The sequence below is a fragment of the Entelurus aequoreus genome, linkage group LG05 (assembly GCF_033978785.1).
Source record: "Entelurus aequoreus isolate RoL-2023_Sb linkage group LG05, RoL_Eaeq_v1.1, whole genome shotgun sequence".
Classification (NCBI taxonomy): Eukaryota; Metazoa; Chordata; class Actinopteri; order Syngnathiformes; family Syngnathidae; genus Entelurus; species Entelurus aequoreus.
The window spans coordinates 35,756,572-35,774,976 of NC_084735.1; the positions used below are offsets into that span (position 1 = coordinate 35,756,572).

General features: G+C 41.8%; 1 protein-coding gene across 1 annotated transcript; it reads right to left on the reverse strand.

Annotated features, from left to right (window-relative positions):
• Window positions 1-267: 267 nt before the first annotated feature.
• kcnk12l (potassium channel, subfamily K, member 12 like) lies at window positions 268-17,095 on the reverse strand. The gene is made up of 3 exons (XM_062047982.1): window positions 17,072-17,095; window positions 15,450-15,801; window positions 268-1,338 (listed from the first exon to the last, which is right to left on the reverse strand). The coding sequence occupies exons 1-3, from the start codon at window positions 17,093-17,095 to the stop codon at window positions 326-328; spliced, it is 1,389 nt and encodes a 462-aa protein (XP_061903966.1). The 3' UTR covers window positions 268-325.
• Window positions 17,096-18,405: the final 1,310 nt, after the last annotated feature.

Sequence of the window (18,405 nt, forward strand, 5' to 3'; positions counted from 1 at the left end):
CAAATGGACTCCAAGCTAAAAGCCCAGGCCGTCATTTCGGTGTCCAGCGCAAGCCCTTCAGGTGTCAGGCAGCAAGGTTTACTAACGTACACAGCCGCTGTTATAACACCATGAGGCCGAAGAACGTTGCAAGTGCCAACACTTTGATGAAAAAGGTGAAAAACACATTTGAATTCAAAAAGTGTGGGCACACTTTGGACACCTCTGGTCTTGACTTTATCTCTAATAAATACCTGAATTACTTGATAAAGTTGTGAGTGTGTACAGTTACGATGTGCAATTGTGCAAGCTAAGAGCATATTAAGAAGAATGTGAAAAAGCGCTGCTATCTGTCCACGCTGGTTTCCTGTAGGCGGTTATTCATGATGGCCAGAGCTCCCACTCCTCCGGAGAATCCATTCTGATGTCCGTGGCCCTGCCTCGGTCCCTGGTGAGCTGTTTCACTCAGTTGCTTTTGCAGCAGCGCCAAAGACACCTTATTGGACACCATGAACTCATTGGCGGAGATCATTTCCCCAGACATGCGGCGGCCAACGTACATCCCGTCCGCCGCCGCAACGCCGTCCGTCTCGCTGTCGCACACCGTCTCCACCGAGCCGTCAGCGTAGCGCTGCCTTCCCGCATGGCAGTGTGTGGAGAGCGGCCGGACAGCGTTTCGTTTCAAACGTTTTTGTCTTAGGCGGGCCAGCGGACGCCTCTGGTTGCGTTTTTTGTTGTGCAGGCAGGGGCAGCAGACCCACCAGCGTCCGCTTGCAGAGCAGGAGCAGAGACGCTGGTCTCCGGGACGCACAAGCTTCTCCAGGATCCAGTTGAGAGTTTGTTTGATGATAATGGAGATGACGTTGAAGAGCGAGTAGATGCAACATACTCCCATTAGGATGAAGAGGCAGTTCCCGAGCCGGTAGGCCTCCTGAGACTCGTAGTGCTGTCTCTGGCTGCTAACTAGGTCCCCAAAGCCGATAGTGCTGAAGGCCACAAAGCAGAAATACAAAGAGTCCACGTAGCTCCAGTTCTCCATGGAGCAGAACAGAGTAGAAGCACTGCATGCGATCACTATGGAGGCAAGTCCTAAGATCAGCATCACATAATAGACGGAGGGCTTCCATCCTTCCAGGCTGTCCTCCTCCTCAGATGCCTCCTGCCTGCTGCTGGACTCGACCCCAACTCCGCCAAAGCGAAGCCGGCGTTCGTGGCACCAGCGCATGATGTAGGCCAGCATGGTGATGATCCTCTCCAAAAAAAGGTTGAAGAAGAGGATGGTCGCCGCGCAGCCAATGAGGCCGTAAAAGATTAGGAAGATTTTTCCAGCTATAGTCACGGGTGTGGTCATCCCAAAGCCTACAGAGTAAAAACATGAAAGGTTACAAGCGAGGTAGAATATAAGTTGACTATTGAAAGCCTCAAAATTTCAGATTTATGTACGTATGTATGTAGGGTTGGGTATTTTTTCACGTTTCAATCAATAAATCAATCAATCAATGTTTATTTATATAGCCCTAAATCACAAGTGTCTCAAAGGGCTGTACAAGCCACAAGGACATCCTCGGTACAGAGCCCACATACGGGCAAGGAAAACTCACCCCAGTGGGACGTCAATGTGAATGACTATGAGAAACCTTGGAGAGGACCGCATATGTGGGTAACCCCCCCCCCTCTAGGGGAGACCGAAAGCAATGGATGTCGAGTGGGTCTGACATAATATTGTGAAAGTCCAACACATCAGCGAAAGTCCAGTCCATGGTGGGGCCAGCAGGAACCATCCCGAGTGGAGACGGGTCAGCAGCGTAGAGATGTCCCCATCTGATGGACAGGCTAGCGGTCCACCCCGGGTTGGGAGCAGAGTAGAAAAGAAAAGAAAAGAAACGGCAGATCAACTGGTCTAAAAAGGGAGTCTATTTAAAGGCTAGAGTATACAAATGAGTTTTAAGATGAGACTTAAATGCTTCTACTGAGGTAGCATCTCTAACTTTTACCGGGAGGGCATTCCATAGTATTGGAGCCCGAATAGAAAACGCTCTATAGCCCGCAGACTTTTTTTGGGCTCTGGGAATCACTAATAAGACGGAGTTCTTTGAACGCAGATTTCTTGCCGGGACATATGGTACAATACAATCGTCAAGATAGGCAGGAGCTTGACCGTGTAGTATTTTATACATAAGTAGTAAAACCTTAAAGTCGCATCTTAGGTGCACAGGAAGCCAGTGCAAGTGAGCCAGTATAGGCGTAATATGATCAAACTTTCTTGTTTTTGTCAAAAGTCTAGCAGCCGCATTTTGTACCATCTGTAATCTTTTAATGCTAGACATAGGGAGGCCCGAAAACAAAACGTTACAGTAATTGAGACGAGATGTAACGAACGCATGGATAATGATCTCAGCATCGCTTGTGGACAAAATGGAACGAATTTTTGCGATATTACGGAGATGAAAGAAGGCCGTTTTAGTAACACTCTTAATGTGTGACTCAAACGAGAGAGTTGGGTCGAAGATAATACCCAGATTCTTTACCGAGTCGCCTTGTTTAATTGTTTGGTTGTCAAATGTTAAGGTGGTATTATTAAATAGATGTCGGTGTTGAGCAGGACCAATAATCAGCATTTCCGTTTTCTTAGCGTTGAGTTGCAAAAAGTTAGCGGACATCCATTGTTTAATTTCATTAAGACACGCCTCCAGCTGACTACAATCCGGCGTGTTGGTCAGCTTTAGGGGCATGTAGAATTGAGTGTCATCAGCATAACAGTGAAAGCTAACACCGTATTTGCGTATGATGTCACCTAGCGGCAGCATGTAAATACTAAAGAGTGCAGGGCCAAGAACCGAACCCTGGGGAACTCCGCACGTTACCTTAACATAGTCCGAGGTCACATTGTTATGGGAGACACACTGCATCCTGTCAGTAAGATTAGAGTTAAACCAAGACAAGGCTAAGTCTGTCATCCCAATACGCGTTTTGATACGCTCTAATAAAATATTATGATCAACAGTATCGAAAGCGGCGCTAAGATCAAGAAGCAGCAACATAGATGACGCATCAGAATCCATCGTTAGCAATAGATCATTAGTCATTTTTGCGAGGGCTGTCTCCGTAGAGTGATTTGCCCTGAAACCGGACTGAAAAGGTTCACAGAGATTGTTAGACGCTAAGTGTTCATTTAGCTGCTGTGCTACAATTTTTTCGAGGATTTTTGAGATAAACAGAAGGTGGGACACCGGCCGGTAGTTTACCAGGAGATCAGGATCGAGGTTAGGTCTTTTGAGTAGAGGATGAATAACCGTTTTTTTGAATGCTAGGGGAACAGTGTCAGAGGAAAGTGATAAGTTTATAATATTTAACACTGATGGACCTAATAATACAAAAAGCTCCTTGATAAGTTTCCCAGGAATTGGGTCAAGTAAACATGTTGTTTGTTTTGTCCCATTTACACATTTTGACAATTCCTCCAATGTTATTTCATCAAAGAGAGAGAAACTATTTTGGAGGGCGGTATCCGTTGTATATACAGTCGTATTTGTGTTAATAGAACCCAGTTGTAGCTGAGATGCATTGTCTTTAATCTCTTTTCTAATGACTTCAATTTTCTTATTAAAGAAATTCATAAAGTCATCTGCTGTGTGGGTGGAGCTACTGGGAGGAGTCCCTTGTTGGGTTAGCGATGCTACTGTACTAAACAGAAATTTAGGATCATTTTTGTTGAGGTGGATGAGATTTGAGTAATATTTAGCTTTAGCTGAGGTAAGCATGCGTTTATAAGTTATTAAACTATCACACCATGCTTGATGGAAAACCTCAAGTTTAGTCGCACGCCATTTGCGTTCCAGCTTTCTACATGATAATTTCTGGGCTTTAGTTTCTTCTGTAAACCATGGGGTACGCCTTTTAGGGGCCCTTTTTAGCTTTAGCGGTGCTACACTATCAATGGTGTCGCGCAGGGCGTCATTAAAGTTGTTAGTGAGGTTATCAATAGAGCCCACATAATTTGGGAATGGTGCCATTACCGAAGGCAGTAGGTCAGTAAGAGTCGTCGTTGTGGCAGCATTAATGTTGCGGCTGCTATAGTAGTTATTATTATTATTATTATTAGTTTGTTGACAATGAGTCAGAACTTCGAATTTTATAAGGTAATGATCGGACATTACTTTAGTGTACGGGAGTATCGTAACTTTAGAGGTGGTGACACCCCTGACAAGCACCAGATCTATCGTATTACCGTTGCGATGCGTGGGTTCATTTATTATTTGTGTAAGACTACAGCTATCAATTATAGTCTGGAGCGCCACGCATGGAGGGTCCGATGGGGTATTCATATGGATATTAAAGTCCCCCATTATGATTATATTGTCGGCGTGCGTCACTAGATCAGCAACAAACTCTGAGAATTCACTGATGAAGTCCGAATAGGGCCCAGGGGGGCGGTAGATAACAGCCAGGTGGAGAGGCAGCGGTGTGACAAACTTCAAAGTGAGCACCTCAAACGAGTTATATTTATTATTTAGGTTAGGTGTAAGATTATAGTTTTCATTGTATATTAGTGCGACACCCCCTCCCCTTTTAAGAGGTCGGGCAACATGTGTATTGGTATAGTTAGGAGGAGATGCCTCATTTAGCGCAAAAAAATTGTCTGGTTTGAGCCAGGTCTCGGCGAGACCAACGACGTCAAGTTTGTTGTCTCTAATGACTTCATTAACTAATAACGTTTTGGAAGATAATGATCTTATGTTTAAAAAGCCCATATTATAGGTAGTGGGCTGTTTTGAGGATTGTTTGTTGAAATTATCCGAAGTAGCAATATTAATAATGTTGCGTTTATTATGCGTATTGCACTTTAAATAGTTTCGACCATATCTAGGAATTGATACGACGGGGATATTCAGATTGTTTGCTTGATGTTGCGATAAACTGAACGCATCATAGTTAGCTACCTCAGTACAATGTATGTCTGCCTCTGACACGGTCACAAAAGAAAAAACATTATGTGAGTTGTGTTTTATTCTAAGAGAATTGCTATGTGTGCAGGGATTATCCAGCCTGACGCCGGCTAGTTCTAGTTTAAATGGCTTCTTACCCGGAGACTCCACGCTTCTTTGGTTAGCTTTTCTCTTTGTTGTTAGCCCCGCTCTGCAACCCCGCTTCTGCTTCCGCTCGCACCGCTTACGTCGTCTCCATTGGCGGTCACCGCTAGCACTTGACTCCGCTGCTACAAAGGCCGCTCGATGTAGTCCGCGAAGTATTCCGATGCTAGCGAGGAGGTCCACCGTACATGCATCTTTCAGTCTATAACGACCCGATCCATCCACATCCAGAATTGTCTGTCGGTCGTATGTGATCACAGAGTGTTCACGCTTTGAGCCAGCCATGAAATTGACAGAAATGACGGGTGATTTTTGCCAAATCGCTCTACACTCCCAAGAGCATTAGCGAGCCGCAGCATAGCCATAGCCATGCGCTGCCATTTTGGCCTGCTGTGCAGTGAGACTGTATTGCTATATGAATTATATTATACATTTCCATAGTTTAGTTAGCTGAGGTATATAATGTACAGTGTATTTTGTCAACAACTGTATGTGTGTAACGTATTTCTTGTGCTGAGCGATCATAAATGTGCTGCGAAGACGCACTGTGAGAGGCTCGTCTCAGTTTGAATTGATATGGTACCAATCAGTGGCGTGCAGTCACTAGAGGCAGGGGAGGCGGGGCCTCACCTGCCATCATGGAAAGAAAAAAAAAAGTAAAAAGAAAAAAAAATTAATTAAATTGTTATATGTATCCAGTGATTATACTAAAGTTATTTTCCATTTAACTTCACCAGTTTTAGATTATTTTTATTTTTATTTTCACATTTGCCGTTCAAATACTGAGAAGAGACGGTGCGGTGATCAGCAGCCAGTTGAGGCACGTCACTGATTTGTGCCTCAACATGGATTGTGCACAATGACTTGGCTAACTGCTGGCCTGCTGTGCAGTGAGACTGTATTGCTATATGAATTATATTATACATTTCCATAGCTTAGTTAGCTGAGGTATATAATGTACAGTGTATTTTGTCAACAACTGTATGTGTGTAACGTATTTCTTGTGCTGAGCGATCATAAATGTGCTGCGAAGACGCACTGTGAGAGGCTCGTCTCATAACCCCGCCTCCAGGTGCCAAGCACCTCCGCCGCAGAATGCACCGCCCGACGGGAGCGCCGCGGCCACACCAACCAAAGCCCACACCCAAACCCTCCACGTGCACGACCAAATCCACCCAAAAAAAGTCACTTAACAAGAAGCCAAAAAGTGCAAAAACAACAATGCTCGTGCTGGAGAAGCCGCGAACGACCGCAGGGACACAACATTAGGTGCACCTGCAGACTGCACACTGTTCCCGCACTTATAAGTAAAGGTAAGACCAGAATAACGTTTTTTTTATCAAATGTGCTTTTTTGTGTGCTACAGTTTGTAAGTGTAATGTTAAAGTTAAGTTAAAGTACCAATGATTGTCACACACACACACACTAGGTGTGGTGAAATGTGTCCTCTGCATTTGACCCATCCCCTTGTTCACCCCCTGGGAGGTGAGGGGAGCAGTGGGCAGCAGCGGCGCCGTGCCTGGGAATAATTTTTGGTGATTTAACCCCCAATTCCAACCCTTGATGCTGAGTGCCAAGCAGGGAAGAATGCTGGTATGAGCTTTTAAACATAACCCGTTAACTGCTGCCAATCAAATGGTGAATAAGATACTCTTTAGGGTTCATAAGTTTGTAAATCTGACTGTGATGAAGTCAGTGCCTCACCTGACATGAACCTCACCGCACGCCACTGGTACCAATTCCCTTTACCTGGAAATCACTGTAACAATTTGTGTTTGTGTTCATGTGTTAATGCATTTCTTTAATAATATTATAACATTTTTATAGTCAACATTTTACAATTAGCTGATAACTGTGGTGTCCAGTTGTTATATCTTGTTTTCTTAAATTACATTTGATCTCATTTGCTGGTATTATATAGTAAACATTGCATGCAGTTGCAATTCGAAGACGTTATATGACAACAGTGTATAGACTCGTTTGTTGCCTAGTCAGGATGTAGTCTTTGCCATTAAATTTGATGTATTTTTTTATTGTTCCCTACAAAGTGTTTATACTTAAAGTATTGTACTTGATACACACCTGCGGTTTGATTGTGACATGCATTTTAGTTGTAGTTTTCATTACCAAATGCGGAGGTGTTGAAATTGCCATGTGAAATTGCTAATGCTAATTAGTAACATGTCTATGGCACAAATTTAATGTAAATTAGTGTATTTTGAAAAGTGGAACCTTACTGTGGGTTCAAGTGTTTTTTATTATGCATATTTGCTTTGTTGGCTTAGAAAATTGCAACATTACCAAGAGCAGCGTTTCTCAAAGAGTGGGGCGCGCCCCACTGGTGGGGAATAGAGACATGACAGGTGGGGCGCGAGGAACGGGAGGAAATTTCACTTTGATTTTTTTTATTTTTTTATTATTATATTCTTTGATTTTTTTTTTACTATGCTTTCATTTTCTATACACACTGGAAATCACTTTGTGATTCTGTCTGTGAAATCCGCTATATAGATAAATGTAAATTACTTATTTTTCCTGTATGCTTTACATTTCTAGGTAGGAGCGAAAGTTTGACAGACAGCAACAGTAACTAATGGGGGCGGGGCTAAGCGGAAGCTTTGTGAATGGTGAGTCACTGTGCGAGGATTTGCTGTTTTGCAAATACATAAAAAATAGAGCCACTGCTGATGAGCTGTTCAAGATAATGGACAGTTTCCTCAAAGAACACGACCTTAAATGGGAAAACTGTGTGGGCTTTTGGTCTGATGGCGCGCATAGCAAAGTCAAGAAACGGGCTGCAGGCTCTAATAAAGAGGGTTGCGCCAAATGTGCATTGGACACAATGTGTCATTCACCGGGAAACACTCGCATCAAGGCAGCTCAGCCCCGAATTCAATGAGGTTTTAACAGTGGCAGTGTCAAGCCTGCAACCCCGATTTGAAAAGCTGTGCAGTGCAAAACAGGCTCATTGCAGCCACTAATGCTGGAGTACTGTAAAACTCATGTTCACTTGCCCTGTCCTCCTTTTTTTGGCAAAGATTGCAAAGTGGCACTTTTATTGTCATTTATTATTGAACTTGATGCAAGTTATTTGATTTATTATTGAACTTGATGCAAGTTATAACACTTTTATTTGATTTATTATTGAACTTGATGCAAGTTATAACACTTTTTTTGATTTATTATTGAACTTGATGCAAGTTATAACAGTTTTGTTTTATTTATTATTGAACTTGATGCAAGTTATAACACTTTTATTTGATTTATTATTGAACTTGATGCAAGTTATAACACTTTTTTTTATTTATTATTGAACTTGATGCAAGTTATAACACTTTTGTTTTATTTATTATTGAACTTGATGCAAGTTATAACACTTTTGTTTTATTTATTATTGAACTTGATGCAAGTTATTTGATTTATTATTGAACTTGATGCAAGTTATAACACTTGTATTTGATTTATTATTGAACTTAATGCAAGTTATAACACTTTTTTTGATTTATTATTGAACTTGATGCAAGTTATAACACTTTTTTTGATTTATTATTGAACTTGATGCAAGTTATAACACTTTTGTTTTATTTATTATTGAATTGATGCAAGTTATTTTATTTGATATTGAACTTGATGCAAGTTATACCACAGCTGCACAGTTATTTTATTTATTATTGAACTTGATTTTATTTTATGTTATTGAGTTTGAATGTATAAAACTTGATGTTACTTGATGTTCGATAAATTTGAAAATGTTAAGCTTGGCATTAGCGTTCTGTTGGGGCGATGGGGGCAGGTGGGGCTTGAAAACTCCCCCTTGTCCAAAGTGGGGGATGACAAAAAAAGTTTGAGAACCACTGACCTAGAGGCAGTTTGACTGAGTCCGCTCTAAATGCTGCTTGCGTGCTTGTTTCCCCACCAAATGTTTGAGCCAGCTGAGTCTGAAACCGGACGTGACGTATGGTACTGTTTGAATTTATGTGAATCAATACTCTGTCGTACCGACGGAATTCGGTCGGTTCCTATAAAGGTACCAAACTTGGTACCCATTCCTATACATAATGAGATCTTAGTTTAGCGTGCATTAAAGGATACACTTTTGTATTTTGCTTTTTCCAACATTTTTTTTGTTCAGAGAAAAACAACATTTTGACAATATTTTTTTCCAGAAAAAAAGTCTGAAAAAGATGCAGTGTAGTACAGCCTCTTTGTTGTAGGTCCCTTCAGAGCTTATTATTTGACCACCATTATATGCCTTTTTGAAAAGAGTTCCATAATTTCCGACTGTCCTTAAGGCCGTGAATATGTCCTGGCTGGTGATTGGATGAGCACGAGGAAGGCAAACAAAAGGGAGGGGTAAACATGCTATAAATGCTACTCAGTGGCCTAGTGGTTAGAGTGTCCGCCCTGAGATCGGTAGGTTGTGAGTTCAAACCCCGGCCGAGTCATACCAAAGACTACAAAAATGGGACCCATTTCCTCCCTGCTTGGCACTCAGCATCAAGGGTTGGAATTGGGGGTTAAATCACCAAAAATGATTCCCGGGCGTGGCACCGCTGCTGCCCACTGCTCCCCTCACCTCCCAGGGGGTGAAAGAGGGGATGGGTCGAATGCAGAGGAAAAATTTCACCACACCTAGTGTGTGTGTGACAATCATTGGTACTTTAACTTTAACTCTAACTTAACTTAAAGTACTGCATGAATTGGCGCCAGATCCTCTGGCAGAGTTCATCAGCCAAAGAAACAGCTGTGAGCGTGTCACTCGAGGCTCTGTCAGAGGTGACTGTTATATTCCTCTGCGCAGGAGCACTTTCAGTAACTCGGCCTGGTCAGTAAGGTGTGGAACTCAGTACCAGAGGAGGTTAAACTGGTCACAACTTACAAGGCCTTCACAAAAAAATTTTAAATGTGGCTTATCAACGCCTACAGCTGCCAGCACTAAAAGATGAGCCGGTTTTGATGCTAAGATAAATGGTATGTTGCAGAGGTGTGGACTCGAGTCACATGACTTGGACTCGAGTCAGACTCGAGTCATGAATTTGATGACTTTAGACTCAACTTGACAAAATGTAAAGGGACTTGCAACTCGACTTAGACTTTAACATCAATGACTTGTGACTTCACTTGGACTTGAACCTTTTGACTTGACATGACTTGCTACTTTCCCCAAAACCTAAAGCTTAAAAAGTTATTTGGGAGCGCTCCGTATCTTTCATTTTGTACATGTCTGTCTATCAGCGTGTGTGCTGCGTGTCAGCGTGTGTGCTCTCAGTACAACTGCCAATCAATTAGATCTACATTGTTTTCATCACACAGCATTGATCCAATCAAATTGCAGGACAACCAATGAACAAGAGTTGTCAATCAACGCGCCAGTGAGAAAGATTTATACCAAAGTTGGTTTCGTTCGGGTATAAAAACTACGACTTGGTCAACGAATTGTCGTATGCAAATCACGCAGTTCGAATATTACAGACGGAGACGCAACAACTTCCAACTTCGTTCGACATTTGAAGTTGCACAAAGAAGGGTAAGTTTTGAATGTAAGCTAACGTTTATTGGCTAAGTAACATGACTTTTATTTGCTGTGTAGTTAAATCAGTGAGGCTGTAAACTCACTGCTAACGTCATAACCATAGACATCTTATAAGTAGACGCAGCATCGAGCGCTACTGCCTACTGGCGCAGACGAGACACGGGGCCGCCATGTTGGAGTGGTGATCCGCTCCACTCAGTGCAATTCATTTGGCAGGAGCAATGAACTGTCAACGCATTTAATTCATTTTACCTCACTGAATACCACTGATTTTCACGCGCTTCTTTGTCATACGTGTAGCTATGATAACGGACACATGTTGTATTATTCATAGTTTGCTTAACAGTAATAGAATATTCTTATACGCTATAAGTGACCAGACGTCTGAGATTAAAACTGGGAATATAATCCCAGAGAAGGGGAAAAAAACGGTCAGCTATTTTTAAATTGAAGAAACAATATGATTACGTTATATATACATGCTACATAAACAATGTATGAATACATTAGATATCTATATATCTTATAGACTGTATCTCTGTTGCTGCAGCAGCAGAGAGTTTATTCTGTCGTGACACTTTGTATTGATATTTTGTATTACATTCTTCCCTTAAATGATCATGTTTACAGTGATTGTTATATATGTATTTTTTATGTATGTCGCTTTGGATAAAAGCGTCTGCCAAATACTTAAACATATATAAACAGTGAAGTGAAGTGAATTACATTTATATAGCGCTTTTTCTCAAGTGACTCAAAGCGCTTTACATTGTGAAACCCAATATCTAAGTTACATTTTAAACCAGTGTGGGTGGCACTGGGAGCAGGTGGGTAAAGTGTCTTGCCCAAGGACACAACGGCAGTGACTAGGATGGCGGAAGCGGGGATCGAACCTGCAACCCTCAAGTTGCTGGCACGGCCGCTCTGCCAACCGAGCTATACCGTCCCGGTAAACACCTAAAAGTCTTTTAAATCAGCTAAAACCACCAATCTGTTTCACTGGATTCAGAATAAAACCAAATTCTGTTTTACCCAACAATGTTAGTATTTGAATATTGTTACTTGAAGACTTATTCCTGGTTACAATTATACTGTTAAGAAAGTATTGTCTTATATTTTGCCTAAAATGAGAATGCATTATAATCAATGGCGGCTGGTGAATTTTGTTTTAGGTGGGGCAGAAAGTTTGTAAACCAAACCCCTGTAGGGGCGTCATCCTCCCCCAGAAGATTTATTTGTGATTTTCACATACAAATATTGAAGATCTTTGCTCCTTCTCAACTCTGTGGTAATGTTATTTTCATAAAATACAACCAATAGTACATTAATGTTAAATCTTACTTGTGAAAAGTAATCCCCCGATTCCTATTTTCAACAGTCCGCTCATTTGAGCAGGAAAACGCTGAACACCAGCCCGGCATCTTTGTTTTCTACCTGTCAACTGTCAGTTTAGGCTGCTCGCCGGCTCCTCATCACCACTTCAAGATGCAAATTGCTCGCGTCACAGCAACCAATATTGCGCCTACTTATAAGATGTTTATGGTTATAACGTCATTTCAAACACGGCAATATGTCGCGTCCACTGCAGTTTGCTACCTTATTCATACTTTTTGTCAAGTGATTTTTTAAGCAGGGTTGCATGAGGTACCTAAACATAACGTTACGTTAGTCAATGTATCACACACAGTAACGTAACGTTAGACGGCGGTCAGCAGCACCGTGTATTTTAGCCACCTACAAAAAGACAAACATAGTCAAATAAAGGTCAGTTAAAATATATACTATATTAAGAATGTGTGTACATATTGCATAGGGCCCTGACATCTAAAAAGTACAACTCTGTTCATTGTTATGTTCATGTATTTGTTATGTTTTTCATGTGTATGCACACATCAACACACACACAGTATGAGATGAGATCAATGAGATAAGGTAAGAACAGAATAGAAACTGCTGTGGAACTAGTTACAATGCAATATGCCATGGAAATACAATGTTAACACCTTTGTACAAATAAGTACAGTTGCACTTGTTTTTGCAAATGTGTTTATTCTGTAAAGGAATGAGTTAAATGTTTAAAATTGTTTAAACTATTAAAATGACTGGTTAATAGTGCTATTATGAATTGCAATGTCAGTACTATTTTCTTTCCTGCTATTTCAAATGCACGTGTTTTAATGAATAAATACAGCGGTTTAAAAGCATACACAATCTGTATAAAAATATTAGTCTGTGGTCAAAAGGACTTGAAAGGACTCGAAACTCAAAATGCAGGACTTGTGACTTGACTTGAGACTTTCCAGTCTTGACTTTGGACTTGACTCGGGACTTGCCTGTCTTGACTCGGGACTTGACTCGAGACTTGAGGGCAAAGACTTGAGACTTACTTGTGACTTGCAAAGCAATGACTTGGTCCCACCTCTGGTATGTTGTGATGTGTATTTTTTTTTAAATCGTATTGTGTATGTATTGTGTGCTTTTTTTCTTTTTCTCTCTCTTTCTTTTCTTTTTCTTTTAAAATTGTAATTTTACTGCCTTTTTTACATCATGGCCAGGGGACTACAGATGAAAACCAGCCTTCTGGCTAATTGTGCCTTTTTTAACCATGTGTAGTCATGTGTTTTATGAAATTGCATTGTCTCCTTTGAAATAAACTAATCTAATCTAATCTAACATACAGTATGTGTGTATTTGTGTGCCATGCGGGAGACGCCTGCGCAAAAGAGACGTCGGTTTCTTCATTTTATTGATTTGATTTATTTATTTAACTGTCATTTTTAGACGTCAATTTCTTGAGTTTGTTTTTTTAAGGTAAGGTTACCACGGACACATCAGAAAGAAGAAGAAGGCCCGATTCCCATGATTTCATTTATTTATAGTTTATAAGCTGCTTTGCTATTTATTTATTTTTTTTATAGTGAAGGTTTCCCACCGCTGCTCTACAGATTTGTATATGCAATCTAACAACTTCTCCCCATGCGAGTCAGAGCTTTTTTTTTTACAGTCATTCACACACACACTGGTGACCTGGATATGAAAAATGGTAGATGGCTTTCAGTGGCTAACCTATTATGGGACGTGACTCGTGTTGAAACCCCGGCCGAGTCATACCAAAGACTATAAAAATGGGACCCATTACCTCCCTGCTTGGCACTCAGCATCAAGGGTTGGAATTGGGGGTTAAATCACCAAAATGATTGCCGAGCACGGCCACTGCTGCTGCTCACTGCTCCCCTCGCCTCCCAGGGGGTGAAAGAGGGGATGGGTCAAATGCAGAGGACCAATTTCACCACACCTAGTGTGTGTGTGACAATCATTGGTACTTTAACTTTAACTTTAACTTGAAGTTAGGGCGGTCGCATTTTTCTCCGCTCCCTCCTTCCCTGCTTGCTTTCTTGTGTCCTTGTCTTGTCTGAACTTTTTTGAAGCCTCTTTCTTTGCGCTGTCCTCAAATCTAAACATCAAACATGGATATGATCAGCTGGACTCTCAACGCAATTGACAAGTCTTTTTGACAAGGAAAAGAGGTTCGGGGGAGCCTGGCTTCCCTGATGGAACCATTGCTGCGGGGTACGTGAGAGATTCCTGGGATAAATGGAGAATCATGTGCCTCTCAGTCCTTTCCATCGAGGATGTGGAAGACATCTACCTATTTGGAACCGTGATCGCCGGGCACCTGCTGATTGGGCTGGGCATTGCTCTGGTGTATTGTCAAATTCGGAAGACGATGGCAGCCACTCAAGGAGCCCAACGGCTGTTCATCGCAATAGAAGGATTGGGTCGGGCTGTGGGAACACAGACTGGGGCGATTTCTGATTTGAATCGCAAAATGGATCTCATCTTGGAGAAGCTTGCTGAGAAGGAAGAATTAAATTGAATTTGAGAGATCCAGTAAGGATACAGAGCAGGCAGGTCATTGTTTTGACTGCTCGAAGAAAACAACATCTTAATCTACGATTTGACTCCCTCGAATGGCCTTGATGCTATCAGGCACAGGCTGTTCAGAAAAACTCCCCTGAGAACTCTTCAACGATGGACGCTTTTGACCTTCCTTTTTTTCAATAACACCTGGTGTCGAACTTTGAGATCGTCCCCAGTCCACAAAAACATTTCAACATCTCACCCAAGTTAATTGGGAATACATGCACGCACCCGCCCCTTCACCGCTGCTTAATTCCTCCGGGGTTGTGGATGGCTGAGTAGCGCTTTATAGCGGCAGTCGGCCTCCAGGGTCCCAAATCCCCCACCCCCTCCGTTGCGAGTTGTTGTGATTACATGTATCATGTTTATGTGTGCCATGCTATGTGAGGTTTTTTCCTCGGACTCAGTCTAGACCCCTCCTGAGGGTCCAGCCTTAGACTGATATTTTTTTTACTCTTCCCCCTTTCCCAATGTCACCTTTTTCCGACCTTTTTTAAGGAGCGCCGTAAGTGGCTGATCCGTTGGCGGTCCCATCTTGTCCCCTTGTAACGTATGTCTGCTCTTAGTGGGACTGTGCCGAAAATGAAATTTCAGTTCTTATGTGTCTTGTACATGTTAAAGAATGGACAATAAAGCATCTTGAATCTTGAATCTTGAAATTTTATCTTCAAAAAATCAGTATAGTTAAATGTTTTATGATTGAAACATAACTTTTTTGAGTTCATTATCTATCCTGTAAAGGATCACGTGTGAGCTGGAGTCAATCGCAAGTGACTTTACATAAAATCACCAGCCAATCACATGACTCTTGTCCAAAGTTAGCAGTGGTAGGCTCCAGCTCACTAGATTTTCCAACAGGATAGAAAATCAATGAATGAAAATGGACGTATGGTAACAAGTATATGATGAAATATTCCAGGACTTACCAATAGTAGACACTACGGTGCCCACAAAGTAGAAAGCTCCCGAAAAGTCCCAGCGGGGCCTCAATGCGTCCACTCTGATCCCCGCTCCATTGGCCTCCTCATACTGCCTAAGGAGAGTGTGCAGGGCCCTCGGGTGGACGCCGTGTCGCCGGGTAAAGTTGTCCAGCTGCTGCCTCCACAAGCGGCGAGCACGCAGCTCAAAAGGGTGTTCCAGGGCGGAGAAGATGGCAGCCCCGCACAGCAAGTAAATAAAAATGAGGCCGGCCAGCAGGAAAAAACGAGCGTTGTCTTCGTTGATGGGAGCTTTGGGGCAGCAGCAACCTCCAGATGGTTTCCTTTGAGCCATGACAGACTCCGGAACACAAACTACATGTATACGACACATGTAACATAAAACATAGTTTTACATCAAATATTTTCCATAGTTGTATCATGCCTCTATGAATTAATAGGACTTCACAAAATACATTTTGTATATTTTTTACAGTTGTGTGATTTTTAAAAAATAATACGAATAAGTCCTACCTGGTCAGGTTGACAACAGGTTCTCTCCCTGAGCGCTGCTGCTGTGCATCTGTTCAATGATGACCAGCAAGAGGAAGCCCCTTGACTTGATGCTTCATCTGTCACGCAGTGACATCATTGTTTCCTGCCCACCCATCCGTCTCCAAGCCCACCCTCATTGGCTGTGCCCCCTTTAGACACGCACTTTATTCTAATACACATTTTCTCTTATTATGTGAACAGATTATACTCTTTCTCCAATAATCTTCAGAATTGTATCAATAGCAGTTTACTTGTGGATCTTTGACTAGCATTTTTGCAGTGGGTCCCTAAAACTAACATAATGCTCCTGTTATATAAAGTTATATAAAGGCCTACTGAAATGATTTTTTTTAATTTAAACGGGGATAGCAGATCCATTCTATGTGTCATACTTGATCATTTCGGGATATTGCCATATTTTTGCTAAAAGGATTTAGTAGAGAACAACGACATTAAAGTTCGCAACTTTTGGTCGCTGATAAAAAAAAGCATTGTCCCTACCGGAAGTAGCGAGACGTCACATGCTGGAGGGCTCCTCACATTTCCCTATTGTTTACAATGCAGCGAGAGCGATTCGGACTGAGAAAGCGACGATTACCCCATTAATTTGAGCGAGGATGAAAGATTTGTGGATGAGGAACGTGAGAGTGAAGGACTAGAGTGCAGTGCAGGACGTATCTTTTTTCGCTCTGACCGTAACTTAGGTACAAGGGTTCATTGGAATCCACACTCTCTCCTTTTTCTATTGTGGATCACGGATTTGTATTTTAAACCACCTCGGATACTATATCCTCTTGAAAATGAGAGTCGAGAACGCGAAATGGACATTCACAGTGACTTTTATCTCCACGACAATACATCGATGAAGCTCTTTAGCTACTGAGCTAACGTGATAGCATCGGGCTCAAATGCAGATAGAAACAAAATAAATAAACCACTGACTGGAAGGATAGATAGAAGATCAACAATACTATTAAACCATGGACCTGTAAATACACGGTTAATAATTTCCAGCTTGGCGAAGCTTAAAAATGCTGTTGCTAACGACGCCATTGAAGCTAACTTAGCAACGGGACCTCACAGAGCAATGCTAAAAACATTGGCGCTCCACCTACGCCACCCAGCCCTCATCTGCTCATCAACACCCGTGCTCACCTGCGTTCCAGCGATCGACGGAAGGACGAAGGACTTCACCCGATCATCCGTGCGGTCGGCGGCTAGCGTCGGCTAGCGCGTCTGCTATCCAAGTCAAAGTCCTCCTGGTTGTGTTGCTACAGCCAGCCACTAATACACCGATCCCACCTACAACTTTCTTCTTTGCAGTCTTCTTTGTTCATTAAACAAATTGCAAAAGATTCACCAACACAGATGTCCAGAATACTGTGGAATTTTGAGATGAAAACAGAGCTTTTTTGTATTGGATTCAATGGTGTACCAATACTTCCGTTTAACTAGTGACGTCACGCGCATACGTCATCATACATAGACGTTTTTCAACCGGAAGTTTAGCGGGAAATTTAAAATTGCACTTTATAAGTTAACCCGGCCGTATTGGCATGTGTTGCAATATTAAGATTTCATCATTGATATATAAACTATCAGACTGCGTGGTCGGTAGTAGTGGGTTTCAGTAGGCCTTTAAAGTACCAATGATTGTCACACACAGACTAGGTGTGGTGAGATTATTCTCTGAATTTGACCCATCAACCTCAACCTCTGGGAGGTGAGGGGAGCAGTGAGCAGCAGCTGTGGCTGCGCCCGGGAATCATTTTGGGGATTTAACCCCCAATTCCAACCAAGCAGGGAGGTAATGGGTCCCATTTTTATAGTCTTTGGTATGACTAGGCCGGGTTTGAACTAACAACCTAGGGCGGGCTCTCTAACCACTAGGCCACTGAGCAGGTCACCACTAGGCCACTGAGCAGGTCAAAGGATCTTTAACTATAATTTTTTACAATATGTTCTTAAAACTAACATAATTCTCCTGTTATATAAATGATCTTTGACTTGTATGTTTGCAGTATGTCTTTAAAACCATCTTTGACTAGTTTTTTGCAGTAGTTTCTTGAAAACAACAAAGCACTTTTTAGGGGATCTTTGACTAGCATTTTTGCAGTAGGTCCTTAAAACTAACATAGTGCTCCTGTTACATAATGGATCTTTGACTATAATTTTTTTTAATATGTCCTTAAAACTAACATAGTTCTGCTGTTATATAGAGGATCTTTGACTAGCACGTTTGTAGTAGGTCCTTAAAACTATATTTGATTAGCTTTTTTGCAGTAGTTTCTTGAAAACAACAAAGCACTTTTAGGGGATCTTTGACTAGCATTTTTGAAGTAGGTCCTTAACACTAATATAGTTCTGTTATTAAAAGGATTTTTGACTGGCATCTTTGACTAGCTTTTTT